General features: G+C 51.6%; 1 protein-coding gene across 3 annotated transcripts in view; it reads left to right on the top strand.

Annotated features, from left to right (window-relative positions):
- Positions 1-151: 151 nt before the first annotated feature.
- The window catches only part of SLC4A3 (solute carrier family 4 member 3), a 33685-nt gene continuing 20061 nt past the window's right edge, over positions 152-13775 (top strand). For 2 of the 3 annotated variants that reach the window (XM_030952384.1, XM_030952383.1), the window contains exons 1-6: positions 152-223; positions 5105-5245; positions 6486-6642; positions 10179-10513; positions 10932-11074; positions 11640-11851. In XM_030952384.1, the coding sequence (XP_030808244.1) occupies positions 5192-5245; positions 6486-6642; positions 10179-10513; positions 10932-11074; positions 11640-11851 (901 nt within the window). In that variant the 5' untranslated portion in view covers positions 152-223; positions 5105-5191. Of the gene's footprint in view, positions 224-5104; positions 5246-6485; positions 6643-10178; positions 10514-10931; positions 11075-11639; positions 11852-13775 lie in introns of those variants that run through there. The other variant, XM_030952382.1, reaches the window with a different exon arrangement.

Raw genomic sequence — 13775 nt, 5'->3', positions numbered from 1 at the left:
CCCCGCCACCGCCCCGCGCCGCCGCCCCGCAGCCCCCCGGTAAGCGGCGGAGGCCCGGCAGCGGCGGCGGTCGGCGCGGAGCGGGCCGGGCCGGCGGGAGGCCGGGGAGCAGCGCCGCCCGCCGCCAGGCGGCGCGGCACGGCACGTGTCGGGCGGAGCGCGGCGGCGGGGCCGGGGCGCGGCGCGGCGGCGGCGAGCGGCTCTCCTGCTCCGGCGGTGCGAGGTACGGGCCGGAGGGAGGGGGTCGGGGGGTGGGTTGTACCTGCGCTGCTGCCCCGGCTGAGGCAGCTCCGCCTGGGTGCCCTGCCCCGGCCCGTCTGCGGAGCGCTCCGGTGCTGCACGGTGCGTGGCGCGGTGCGGGTGGCTGCCGGTGCGGGGCATGGTGCATGGCACGGCACGGTGCGGGGCGGTGCATGGCACGGGGCACGGCACGGCACGCAGCGCGGTGCTCGGGGCTGGATGCGGCGCGGCTTGCAGCAGTCCCGCGCTCCGCACCGTACGGGCTTGCACGGCACGGCACAGCACGGACGTGGTGCAGTGACCCCGGTGGCTGTGTCCCTTTCCTTCCCCGACTCTACGTGTGTCTGTTAGAACCGTCCGTACGTCCAGTGGAGGGGTGGCTTATTGTTACTGTCTGCTGTTGGCACTTCGTTCTGGAGTGAATTTTGTTCCGTGTGTTCGTTCATGTGTCTGTGGACCGTGCAGGCTCCGTCCCGTCTGGTACCCTATGAAGGGCCTGTTATGAGGGAGAGTCATGGAACAGACAGCGCTTCAGGAGTGAATGGCTGTGATGGTTCATCCAGGGTAGTTCAGTGGAGTATAGGATTCATTGAAATATTTAAGTCTTCTAAAGTGTTTGTGTAATAATACAAATTTCAACATAGTCATGTGGGAGAGAGATCCACAGGTTAAAACCTTCATGCTACAAAACTTTGTGTGTTTACTGTCTTATGTGTTGCCTTTTCATTCTGGTATGTGTGTCCTGTTCCTCGGCCATGACAGAGGAGAGGTAGGGGCAGTGCAGCCCACTCCTGTTTTGTTTGCCTTTGAGGCTGTGAGTGTCACAGTAGCATCCAAATGCTTTGATGTATGCAGCAGCATCCCTCCTGCTCCTTTTCTCCGTGGACAGGCACATCAGTATTTCTTCCCAGGAAAATCTTCCAAGGCCTCTAATCCTTCGTCTTTGTGAGCTCTTCCAGTCTGTGCCTATGAGCCAGAGTCCCTTCTCCTCCCCTATCCTCAAAACAGCTTTGCCCCTGTGGCTTTATCCCTATCTTAACATCCACTCCTAGTCTAGACACTCCACAGCTAAATTCTTTTCGGCCAATGGCTAAGGGATTAAGGAAGAGCTGAGGGGATGGATGTGGGACCTGATGGCTGTCTCCATGCAGCCCCTTGCCCACAGAGCTGGGGCAGCCTGCCTGTAGCATTACTGACTCATCTTTGTTGCAAAGGGACAGCGTGAACTGCTCGCCTCGGCCCTCAAAGATGTGCCAAATTTTGTTTTTCTCAGCAAAACAGGGAAGCATGGCACTGTGAAGCAGCCTTTGGGAATGCGGGGGAGCCCCACTGGAGTCCCTGTGATCAACATGTGGGAGATGCTGTAGCTGCCAGCATTGCAGGGACGTGCCTGCTCAATTTCCTTCAGAATGCCTTAAGCCCAGATGGTCAGTACAATGGTCAGTACAAGGCATGGTGATTTAAGTGAGCCAGTTCTGTTTACTGATGTGCTCGTGGAGAGAGCAGGGATGTGTGAGTGCACACAGGTTGGCAGGCTGTGGATTTTTCTGGCCTCCCTTTGAATCTGGCCTGCTGGCATGATGCTTCTATTACTGAAAATTACTTCTAGCGGGAATGCTGAATCACGTACTCCCCATAACCAGGAGATACAGTAGGATGAAGGTATCAGTCATTTGCTTTTCTTTAGTGGTGTTTGTTTTTTTAGTTTCCCATTTTGTCTTGTGCTCTTCTTATGGCAACCCAGGCAGTGATGCCATCAGGCTGGGCACTTCAGCATGGTGCTTTAGCATTAGCAGAATTCTCCCTGATACTCCTTTTAAGTTTCTATTTTAAATTTTAACCTATTCTTAAGTCTCTTTATGAAGGGCTGCCTGACAAAAAAATAGTCTTCAGTTGTGTTTTACATCCTTGAGATCTTTCCAGACTGCTGGTTTGTTCCATCCCCATCTTAGTCATCCCATATTGTGCTAGATAAAATTAGCTCCTAACCTTTCCTTATAAATCAATCCCTCTGGCCCACTGGCAAAATTTTGCTCTTCTCTGAACTCCATCTGTTGAGGGTGGTAGAAACGCCAGGCAGGATCCTGTAGGTTTCCATCCCACCTTCCTCCAGAGGTGGCACAGAGTGAGGGGCAAGTGGCCTCTAGTGGCCGTGGACAGCCGTGAATGTGCTGAATGGGAGCAGCAGTGTTCCAGGCTGTGGGCTCTCCATTCTTCAGGAACAGGAGAGCTGGTAGGGTTAGAATCAGAGAACACACCTCTCATCCTCACCTCCTCTCTCGTCCCCAAAGCGTCAGAGCCTTCCAGCAGTTGGGCCCCAAGTCCTGTCGGATTGAGGTGCCCACACACTGCATCGTGCTTTCATTGATGGAAACCCTGTGAGTATCTCCCAGTCCCTCTGAAATTTCAAAGCAGGTCCCCAGGGCTCTCTTACTGCTACTACAACTGTCTGGCTTTTAGCTGTTCAGCCTCATTAGAGTGATGGCTTCAGCATAATTCTAAATGTGCTGCTATGATCTGTAAAGAAAGACTAGGTGCTGGATTTTCCCTCCCTTTTAACTTCATTTAGGCAGTCGGGCTATAGTTTTAAACTCAGTATAATATCTTAGAAAGCTAGTGTCAGCAGAATATGTTGCACCCAGTAGTTCTCCAGGATGTGGGTTTCCTCCCTCCCAGAGCACAAAATGCCCCTGGAGCCTCTGCCTTGCTTCAGATATACCTAAGGTTGCCCTGAAACAAAGCACTTTGCTTCACAGCCCTGCTGATAGCTTTAGTTTACTTCAAAGGCCCCACAAGGCATGTTAGTGGCACAGAGGTAAAGCTGAGCATTAGCATTTATTTTGTTAAATTACCTTTACTATTTTGCTAAGTTTTAGGGATTCTGCCTCTACAGGAGCTGTTGTCCAAAGCTCCATTATCTTTTTACTCCCTAAGTTATAGTCCTTGCAACGTGTTTTTGCAGTCACTCTGTAGCTGTGAATGCTCTGTTCCTTAAAAATGTCCAATCCTTTCTTTAACAGTGGTGATGCCATGTCCCTGCAAAATGAGGTTCCCCTGCCAGCTCTTCCCACTGGAATAAAATGTTGCATGCCTTCAGTTCCAAAAGTACTGCTGTTTGTTTTCATGGAATTAGACCCTTTTCTTGAATTAAATGATTAAATGCCAAAAAAAAGAAAAAGAGCTAAAAAAGAGGACAGGTATTTATAGGTATTTATCTTTTCTCTATCATGTCTCCTACTAAAAGGATGGCCTGGATGCTGTATTTGCTGTTTAGATGTCTGTCTTGGCAGCCTATTTCTCTTGAGCTGTTGATGTCTTACTGAGGCTGAAATTAGTGATGAGTCCAATGAAGTGTGTTTCAGGGGTTTCTTCCGTTATGTTTTGCCTCATTCCTGATAATTAGGAAGGTAGAGCAAAGGATCATCCTTCATCAATGGTCAGATTAGCTTCTCAAAATCTTGCCTTACAGATGGCCCTGGGATTTTTGATTTGAATAAGCTTTTCATGTAGGCAGAGTAAGCAGACTGTAGACCTTCTGGAGATCTTCAAAGATAGATGATGAGGTGTCCTTACTGCTTTCCTCCTTAGACAATCTTTAGTGTTTTAGTCACCTGTCTTGGACAGTGTCCCATGCTAGGTACTTCAGATGAGATAGTAAGAAGCCCCTCAGCAGATAGCCAGGACATAGACTGCAGCACTTACTCCAAAGCTTTTATAGCTGGAGAATAGCTTGTTCTGAAAGATGGGTTTAATTTCTCTTAATTTTATTTGTCAGAAATACAAGTTGTTACCAGAGAGATTGCCAAGCTATCCTCTGACATTGCAGTGTTTTGCTCCTTGATGACATCACTGAAAAAAAATATTTTGTCAATTTTGAATTCATTTGTATTCTACCCTTGTAGTTTTAACGAATGTCTCTTTTCTTGTGCTGTGAGCTGAGGACACTTTGCTTCTCCCTGTCCCCAAATCACTGTGTATATGCTTACATCTTCTCTGTTTCAGATGAGTTTTTTGGGATCAGTGTCTTCCCAGTGCCAGTCTCTGTACCATCTCCAGTTCTTCCTGGAGTGCTGCCCATGCTGTTTAGGCTGTGCTGCTGCTATAGATGGTTTGACCAGAGGTGTTTCTGTGTTAGTCTGTATCCCCGTCCTTGTCAAGCGTAGCACCTCTTTGCCTTCCTCACCTGCAGTTGTGTATTGAGCAGATTGTTCCTTTGTGCTGTCCTCAGGGACTTGTGTGTCCTTTAGCCCTGACAGTGCTGACAGGGCACAGATCTGCAGCCTTGGTCTCTTTGCCTGTAACATGTATTGTTTTGTGTGTGGCGTTTGAATGATGAACTGTTTGTCCTTGTCCTATCTCTGTGGTCTGCACAGCTGTCTCTGTGATTCCTTCTGGCCTTTTTTGAGATCTGTCCAGTTAAAGCTAGGTGCCACAGGACCACTCTGCTGCCTGCTCCTGGCATGTACTCCCAGCACCTCATCTCTCCAACTTTTTCTTTCCCTGGTGGTCAGTCACACTCCAGCTTTGCACTGGTGTGCTGCTGTAGAGGTGGCTGAGCAGGAAGCTTTCCTTTCTCTTGCACAGCCCATGCAGGAGCTATATGTAGCTGATGTCTCTGTTGGCCCCTGTGACCTTTCAGAGAAGGACAAGATCCCATCTATCCATGATCAGCTGGAGCTGGTGGCCAAAGCAGCATGGACTGAGCCATTTGTCCCTGCACACTGCTGGGGACAGGCCTGTCCTAGTGAAGCCAGGGAGGTTCTCCAGGGGCTGCTGAGGTGACCTCTGGATCAGGAGCCAGGGGCTTGAGGGCAGTGGCCAGCAGTCTCCCACGACATTCCCTTGTCCTGCCCTCTCTCCACAGGTTATGCCACTCTCCAGGTTTGCTGGGTGCCTGCCGGTGAAAGAGAAGGGTTGATATTTTGCCCAGGCCCTTAGGTCCTGAACCAAAATGGCAGCTGGAGAGTCCCCTCCCGTAGGAGATGTCTTCATCGACTTGCAGCAGGTGAGCTGGGAATCCAGCAGCAGCAGCAGCAGCAGCAGCAGCGGGGCTGTCTCCTCCCCGGGGACCGTGCTCCTGCTGGCTGAGAGCAGGGCCGGTGTCCTGGGTGTCCTGGCAGCGTGCTGCAGCAGGACAGGAGACACAGCCTGCGCTTACCGGGACAGGCTGCACCGAGCGTGCCCTGGGGCTGCTCGTGAGCCCTGCTCCTCTGCACACAGACAACAAACTGCGGCCCAGGAAAGGCCAGAGATTGCTCTCTGAGGTCCCTGTGCCATTGGGACAGGGGTACACAAGTGACAGGAGGAGCTGAGCAGCTTGAAAACAGACTGTCCCTATTTAGGCTGGGCTTGGGACACCTGTGCTAAGGTGAGAGGAGAAGCAGTCTCGCCCACAGATACAAAGCTGCTCCTAGGCCACAGCTAAGAACAGTGATGTGAGGAGAGGGATCTCTCAGCTAAAGCTGCCTTGCTCCCTCTTTCTGCCTAGCAGATTTGTCACAGTCGGGCCTCCTCCTGTTTCCATGGAAACACGGGAGTCCACAACAGCTCCACGCTGGCATTTCGGCTATATTGATGGAAAATTTTACCAGCTGCAGCTGCTCAGGAGAAAGGAAGAAAGAAAGAAAGAAAGAAAGAAAGGCCAGCGGGCACCTGGTGATGCTCATGTCAGGGCACTTGCACCAGCAAAAGGCAGAGAAGTTCCCATTGCCTGAAACAGGAGGAAAATAGGCAGAAAAGCCAGAAGAAGGCATCCAAGAGGAACGGGGAGTCTCTAGATTGTGGAGGGGAGGTGGGAAGGCACAGGGTGGTCACCGACCCAAGGGCAACTCACCAGAGCAGGGATGCTGTCTCCCAAGGGGAAATACAGAGGAGGCCTAAGAATGAGAGAGATGGCAGACTGGGCAAAGGGAAGACCAGAGAGCAGCAGTTAAATGTGAGGAGAGAGAATTTCCAGCCAAACAAAAGTTACACATTTCCTCTAATGGGAAAACTGGCACTGGCATATTCCCTTGATACCTGCCACTCAAGACTGGTGTGGAGGACCACTAAAGTATCCCTGCAGAGTGTGCCTTGGAGCTTGATGGTCTGTTCTGGCACTTGGTTCTGAGCAGAGCTGTGCCTCTATGTGACACATTGTGCCCCAGGCCTGTTGTATGGAGCCTGGTGCTGTTGGAAGGGCAGGAGGATCCAGAGGGCTTTAGGGGTCTGCCGTGTTTGATTCTTACCTGGCGGTTTCTGTGCAGGGCAGAGATGACGCAGAGAAAGCCTCTCCTGGTGCCGAGGACGATGAGGACTTGGATAAGACTTTGTCAATCGAGAGATTTGGGGACCTGATAAGCAAGTCAGCATCAAGCAATCTGGAGAAGCAAAGTCGCAGCTACAGTGAGAGAGATTTTGAATGTATGTAGGTTTTGAAACATTGTACCCCCTTCCACCCTCACCACCAGCCCTCTCTCAGTGCCACGTGCTCTGCAGCCTTGTGCCAGGACTGCAGATTGTATTAGCCTGCTATTCACTTCCTTCCTCCAGAGCGTTCCCGAGGTGCTATGTACACACAGTTTAGCACCAGTGCCCACGGCCTCTTTCCAGTCTGTTCCTGTTTTCTCTGTCTCCGTAGGCATAGCTACTGCACAGCCCACCCAGCAGCCGTAGCTCAGCCCAGGGTGTTCGTTCACCTCCTAAATCAGTCTCTGAGACCTCTGCAGCTACTTCCCCAAGCTGAATTTTCCAGTTTTAAAACAATTTCTCTTCCATGTGGCTGCAAAGAAACATCCAAACATGACCAGAAGCCAGGCTGTCCTCCCCAGTCTGAAAGCAGATGGCTCCAGTCAGACATGCCTGTGTATTTCTAAATAGCACTCAAGAATCCACTGGGCTTATCTGATCAAAGAAAGGAACTGCAAAATAAAAATGGAGTGTGAATTTAAAGTGCTGTAGTTATCTCACCTGAATTCATCTGAACAGCATATCTATTCCTCTATCTGCTCTTTCATGATGAAGGCAGCTGACCTGCCCAAAGTCGCTTTGTGTGTTAGATGAGAATGTACTGACAAGAGTGACCATAAGCTGTTGCCTGGTGTAGGTGGGTTATGTTACTTTGTAGTAACAGCAGTGAAGGGCAGGAGGTCCCTATCCAGCAGCCTGTTTGTGTGGCAGACACGTAGCAGTGGTTGGGAGATTTTCCCAGTCTGTGGCTCTCCACAGTCACATATTGCTTCTTTTCCAGCTTGGCTTTGATGAGCTACAACCTTGGGAACATTATGTCCCAAGTACATCACCAGGCTGTTTTCTGCTTGGCCACTCATTTTCCAATGGCTGTTATAAAAGCTTGCTGGTAAAAGTCTATTACTGTAGTGCACCTCAGCTGCTGTTTTTTTGCCTGTGTCATTTCTCTACAGAGGCTCCATTTAAATAACACTTCCCATCTGGGCTCACAGTCACTCGTGCACATGGCTGCAAGGTGCTGATAGCTTTGCTGTGGGTTGAATTCCTGTCCTGTAGGACCTACCTGCTCAGCAGCTCTGCCTGTGTGCACAGGTGTGCGGGTTGGCTTGGAGGACATGGATGATCTGCTTGAGCATGCATGGCAGAAGCTTTTTGAAAATTTTAACTAGAGATTTGTACTGTTTGGGGTTGGGTTTTTTCCCTTATTAATAGGAGAATAATTTTTCTTTTGTCAGAATCAACCTTGTTTTCCTCTGAACTCCTGATGTATTTCTGTTGTCTAGGGCTACATCAACCCTGGTTATCAAAGGTTTTATGCAGTTTGTATTCATAAAGCTGGAAGATCTGGTTAGGTCATTAGACTTTTAAAGATAACATACCAGCCCATACAGGTGAATGTTCTCTGGGCTTAGAAATGTTTCCTGCTCTAATAGAAGCCAGGAACTCCTAATATGTAGGCTCTTCCTTCTGGGCTCCCTATCTAAATTACTTTTTCATATCTCTTGTATCAAGTTCACCAAGAGATGTAATCAAGCATCTGGGACACTAGTTTGGCAGTAACTTTCAATACAGGCAGGCAGTGCAAGGAAGGGAGCAGGGAGGGAGGACAGGGACTGGATGCACAGGAGGACAAGGAGGTAGAAGAGGGAGGTATGAATCCTTTTGTGTTTGGGAGAGGTGTGTTTTTCCCACCTCCAGACCACCTCTGTGGAGATGTGATCAGTTGACCTGAGGAGGGCTGAGGCAGAGGTGAAGAGAAGAGCGGTGCTCCTCTCTTTGCCAGATCATGCACTATCAATGCCATTCCCTTCAGCCCAAGGCTTCAGTTTCCTTCTGATCCAAAAAATAAATTTCTGCCTTGGATTGAAGTGAACAAGCCAGAAGGGAAAGATGGGCTGTGTCCTCATCAGCAGCTTTATGCTGTTGAAGGAGCAATGTATGTATAGTTAGGGTCTTCCTTGCTTCTTATATTAGAAATTCGTGCCTGACCTACCTGGTGGTGTGCTATGGAAGTACAGCAGCAGGACAGGAGGGTCTGTCTTCCACGTCTTGTGAATGAAATGGGGTACACCCAGTTAAGTCAAAGAAAAAAACACTTTTGAGAGAAAAGTGTTTATAAAGAGCCCAAACTCTTTCCAGTGTGCAGACATTTGACCATTCTAAATCTCCTCTAATCTTGCCACAAGCTGCTTCTTCTGAACCAAGGGGATGTGTGAAATATCCCTGCTGTTCCCAAGGGGGGAAACAAGGAAGAAAAGACTTGAGAAACCAAAGGAAAGGAAACATGACAGCAGAACAATGAACCTGCCTGGCTCTCCCAGGGAGAAGGTTACAGCCTACATTCACAATGTCCTTTGAAGGTAGTTTTCACTATAAACAGATTTTGCTGCCATGTCACAGGAAAGCTGGGAAGGAACCAAATCTAAACCGTCTGGAAACAATTGCTCAGGAAGAGCTGCCGAGCAACACCCCCTTGCCAAGTGCCTGGTGCCCCCCTGATTTCAGCCTCTCCGGGTGCAGCCCCAGGACCTGTGCATCCTGCAGACTGTCCATGGGAGGCTTTGTGCCTGCAGCTAGCCCTGGCAGCAATGGCTTCTCTTTCTCTCACAGTGGGATGCTGAGCTTACCCTCTTCCCTGCCTGGTGTGTTGCCTTTGTTTTGGAATGAAGGCTCAGAAATGTCCTTAATTTCTTCTCATTCTGTAATTCCCATGACACCCAGGTCAAGCCTGTATGAAGTTCTCTTTGTAGATTAGTTTAAAGAAAAGTCCTTCTGCCCTGTTTCTTTACCCTGGTTTTTAAAAGACAGCCTCCTAACTGAACCTGAATTTCAGAGGCTGGTACAACACATGCTCTCAAAGTACCTGGGATTTGGACTTAGGTTACTTCTGCACTGTTGTTCCTGTGGCTGTGTAGGAGGAACTTTTTGTCAAAGCCTGGGGGATAAATAAGCTACATCTATTCAACTCAAAGAAGCATTATGCAGAAAAGAAATCATTATCATTTAGGATGGAAAAGACCTTTAAGATCATCAAGTCCAACTGTAAACCTAACACCAAGTCCACCACTAAGCTATGGCCTAACCACTAACTAATGTCCCTAAAAAGTTTGTAAAGGCCCCAAATTATGCTTGTTTGAGGATGCAAGAAACATTTCCCCATGTTTAGGAAGGGGATGTTGCTCAGGGCAGGTCACTGCAGCTCTGCACGGCCATGCAAATGGCTTTTGGCAACACAGGGAGAGTGCTGCCTTCCCCAGGGCAGTGGAGCTGTGTTGGGGTGGTTTGGCATTGCACAGGGGCTGTGTCCCCACCTATCCCAGGCTGGACACAGCCTGCCACATCAGTGAAAGAGCTTTGCTATGTCCCTGTGGGCTGGTGGCTCTCCTTGCCCTTCCTGGCCCTTGATCTTCAGACCATGCTGTTTCCTGGAGGGGCGCCTGGCAGGTTCCTCCCAGCCTCTTCCTGCCCCTGACTCTCTTTTTCTCTCTCAGTCCACCGCCAAACCTCGCACCACATCCATCATCCCCTTTCCACTCACCTCCCTTCTGCCCTCAAGTTCCAAAAGAGGCCACCCCGTGCCAGCAGGAGGAAAAAAAGGAGGAGGAAAAAGAAGAAAACCTCAATACCTCCCTCAGAGGTGACCCCCACCATCCAGGAAGAGGACGAGGAGGGAGGAGAAGAGGAGGAAGAAGAGGAAGAAGAAGAAGAGGAAGAAGGAGAGTCCGAGGCAGAGGAGGTCCAGGAGAAAGAAATCTCTGCAGAATCTGAGGCCGAAGCTCGTGGGAAGGACACATCCCCTAAGCTGGAGTCCCCAAGCAAACCAAAGGCAAGGCCAGGATGTGCCTATCTGGATGGGGCTTGGAGTCTGGAGGGAGGTGGTAGGAGGGTGCCAGCAAGTATGCTGCTCAGGGATAAGTTGTAGCTGTGCAGTATTGTGGGAAGAGTGTATTTGTCCTTGCCTAGTAGAGATGGCCACCAAAGGACAGTGACAGGTAAGTGATTGCTTGGTGTGGATGCAGGGGTGGGTGTGCATGAGCATTTTGGGGCTGTAAGACCCATGGGGGAAGATCAGTGTGTCTGTTCTGAAGTTTTATAGTACAGTGGAGGGCTCAATATGAGCAGTCCCAGGGTATGGGGCATGTGGGGAAAGCCACTGTGGCCCATTTTGGGGAGGTTCTGTGTGCCAAGGATTGGGGTGAAGGCTGCCTGCCCAGCTCCTGCTGTCAGGGCTGTTGTCTCTGCAGTTCACCGTTGGCAGCGATGAGGAGGAGCCCAGCAGCACTGCGGCCCCCGCGCAGTTCCATGTGGAGGAGGAATGTGGCATCCTGTCCCCCATGCCTCGCTTTGCTGACCTGCTGCAGGACAAGGGCCCTGCCTCTCTCCACAGGTAGGTGAGCAGTGCCAAGCTGCCTGCTGCTCTCCCCAGCTCAAGGTCACTGCACAGAGTCTGTCCCCAGGGCCAGTGGCTGTGCTTAGTCTGAACTTTCCTGCTGAGTCAGGAGGGACATGGGCCCCAGAGGGAGAGCATCTGTGAGCAAGAGGGCTGCTTTCTGGTGGGATGATGATTCCATGGGACTCCTGCAACATCCCTGGGTCCATGGGATCCCCATAGTGCAGGGTTAGAGGCACTGGTCTGCGCACCTGGAGTACCCTTCCTCCCAGCTAACTTGTGCTGTCATGCTGAGCTGCAAGCTGGGAAGCCCCAGGAGGGGACCATGAGGCTGTGACTCAGGGATAGGTCCCTGACACTGGGCACAAGCTGATCCCACTCTGTGATAGGGAAGAGGAGGAGCAGAAGGAGCAGCCTTCAGGTTTTGTAGGAGAGGACTCCTGGCCCTGCTCCTTCTCGGGGGCTTGCTGGCCAGGGCTGGGCCACGGAACCCCAACCCCTGAGGCCACTGGCCATTGTCATTCACCCTGCTTACTACTGTCAGTCTCTTTGGTTCCTACAGCCTCCCCGGGCCTCGAGAGCGTCTGTCCCGCGGGTGGGAGAAGCGCAAGGCCTGGGGCCAGGTGGCGAGTGGCCAGCGGGGTACCTATGACTTGAAGGAGAGGATGTGCATCGGCAGCATGACCACCCTGGAGAGCGCGGCCTACCAGCGCGTCCCCACTGACGAGGCCGAGGCCCAGATGCTGGCATCTGCTGACTTGGATGGCATGAAAAGTGAGGCTTTACAACACTGCCTGTGTTACCAGTGTGTGTGTCCCTTTGTCCCGTGCCTCTCTTGCTCTCCCCTAGCAGCCTCAGGCATGGTCTTCAGCCTGCCACAGGACCTGGTCCTCACCTTCCTGCTCCCCACATCCTTCTTTTCCATCACTGTCTCATCTCTGTTAGCTTTGCATTGTCCACAGTGCTGATCTTTATGTTTTCAGCATCCTTACTCCCACCTACCCCATGGCTGCCTGCTCCACCACCCACCCCCCTGTCCTCTCCAGTTCAGGGTTTCCAGCATTTCCCTGAGACCCAGCTTTCTCCTCTCCTGACACACTTTCCCAGTGATCAGCCCTCTGTGTGACACGCTGCCAGCTCTGCTATTGCAGAAAACCTGAGGTGAGGAGCCTCCCCTCTCCTCTGCTCTCCTGGCAGAGGCAGCTGCCTCCTCTGGAGCGCCTCAGAGGGGGACTGCCCCTGTGCGTGGCACGAGGACAGAGACAGAGACGTCATGGAAATGCACGCTCCGGGCCTGGGGACATGGAGAATTCAATAGGTTGCTCTGCAGGCTGGAGAGGGAGGGAGACACCAGAGGGGAGTGAGGGAGAAAAGCGGTGCTGCACATGCAGCCTGGCTGTGCCCGGGCCACGGGTGCTGCATCCCTGGGCATCTGGCACAAGACCCCACGGAAAAGCGAGGACCCTGCTCTGGAGGAGCTGGTGGGCAGCCCCCCACAGAAGCATCCCTGGGTGGAGCCAGTCTTCCTGGAACCTCATCAGTCCTCGGGGCTGCTGCAGCCGGCACCTTCATGCCCCGTGAGCAGGGGAGTGAGGCACCGGGGCTGGCCCCAGGGCTGTGGTGAAGCCCTCCAGGGGGGGCAGCTTGCTTCCCACACGTCAGCCTGGCTGTCCTGGCTCCTCATCTGAAGGCGTGTCGTTCATGACACCTGACCCCTGACCTTCACAAGGACAGCATGACAACCCTTCAGGAGAGAGAGGAGCCAGCAAAGGAATCAGAAGGGGGCAGCAGCCCGGAGGTAGTGATAAGCGCCTGTATTCGCAACTCACTCAGCCATGAAGACTTTGATGAATTTGCCTTCAATTTTGAAGACTATGATTTATGGGAGGCCATCAGAAGCCATCTGGGCTACCCAGGCGGGGAGCCCACCTGTAAGTACCAGAGCAGTGACCCCGTGGTTGCAGCTGTAGATCAGAGCCCGCTGCTACAGTGCATAACCCCCTCCTGTGTTTGTTGTCTGTACCCTCTCCATGTCAGGTTGGTCTTCTGGTTTAGAGGAAGTACAGTCTGCCCCACTGGTGTCTGGGGACGCCAGAGGAGCTGCCTGATACCTGTGTGTCTGTGTGAGGTCTTAGTACCAATCTGTTTTGTAGTGCTGAGGTGCTTTCGTCTGTGTGTCTCGCTCGAGCAGCTCCGGAGGCAGCTGCATCTTGCTGTTTGTGCTTATCAGGATGTGGCCCATGCTGTGGGCAGGGAAAAAGCAGCTGCTCTGAGGTGTGTATAAGGACAAAGAGATTGCCCCTTCCATTTGTAGCACAAGGTGACAGTGTGCTGCTGCTATTTTTCCTGGAATTTGAGTTGAGGTGCGGATCTGACAGCGGAGGTGGGTATCAGGTTCTAGCTCTGTACCGTAATCTAATTGCCCAAAGGAAAAAAAATAACCTAATCTTTGTACCTGCATGCTTGAGCATGGCTGTGAAACTAGGTGATAGCAGGCTGGCTGGGGTGCCTGGATGGGAGAAAAGAGGAAGAAAGGAAGCAAGAGTGGGAAAAGCAGAGAAGGAGAGAATAGGAATCTTGAGAGTCAAAAATGTCTTCTGTTCTCCAGATGTGTTTCTGTACCTTCACATCCCTTGCAGAGCAATCTCTGAGCTGTCTTGGAGACTGTGCAGAAACCAGAGCCTCACTCCTATCTCTC

Source organism: Camarhynchus parvulus, chromosome 7 (assembly GCF_901933205.1).
Source record: "Camarhynchus parvulus chromosome 7, STF_HiC, whole genome shotgun sequence".
Taxonomy (NCBI): Eukaryota; Metazoa; Chordata; class Aves; order Passeriformes; family Thraupidae; genus Camarhynchus; species Camarhynchus parvulus.
The sequence above is the reverse complement of the archived record's forward strand: the minus strand, read 5'-3'. Positions and strand labels throughout refer to the sequence as shown.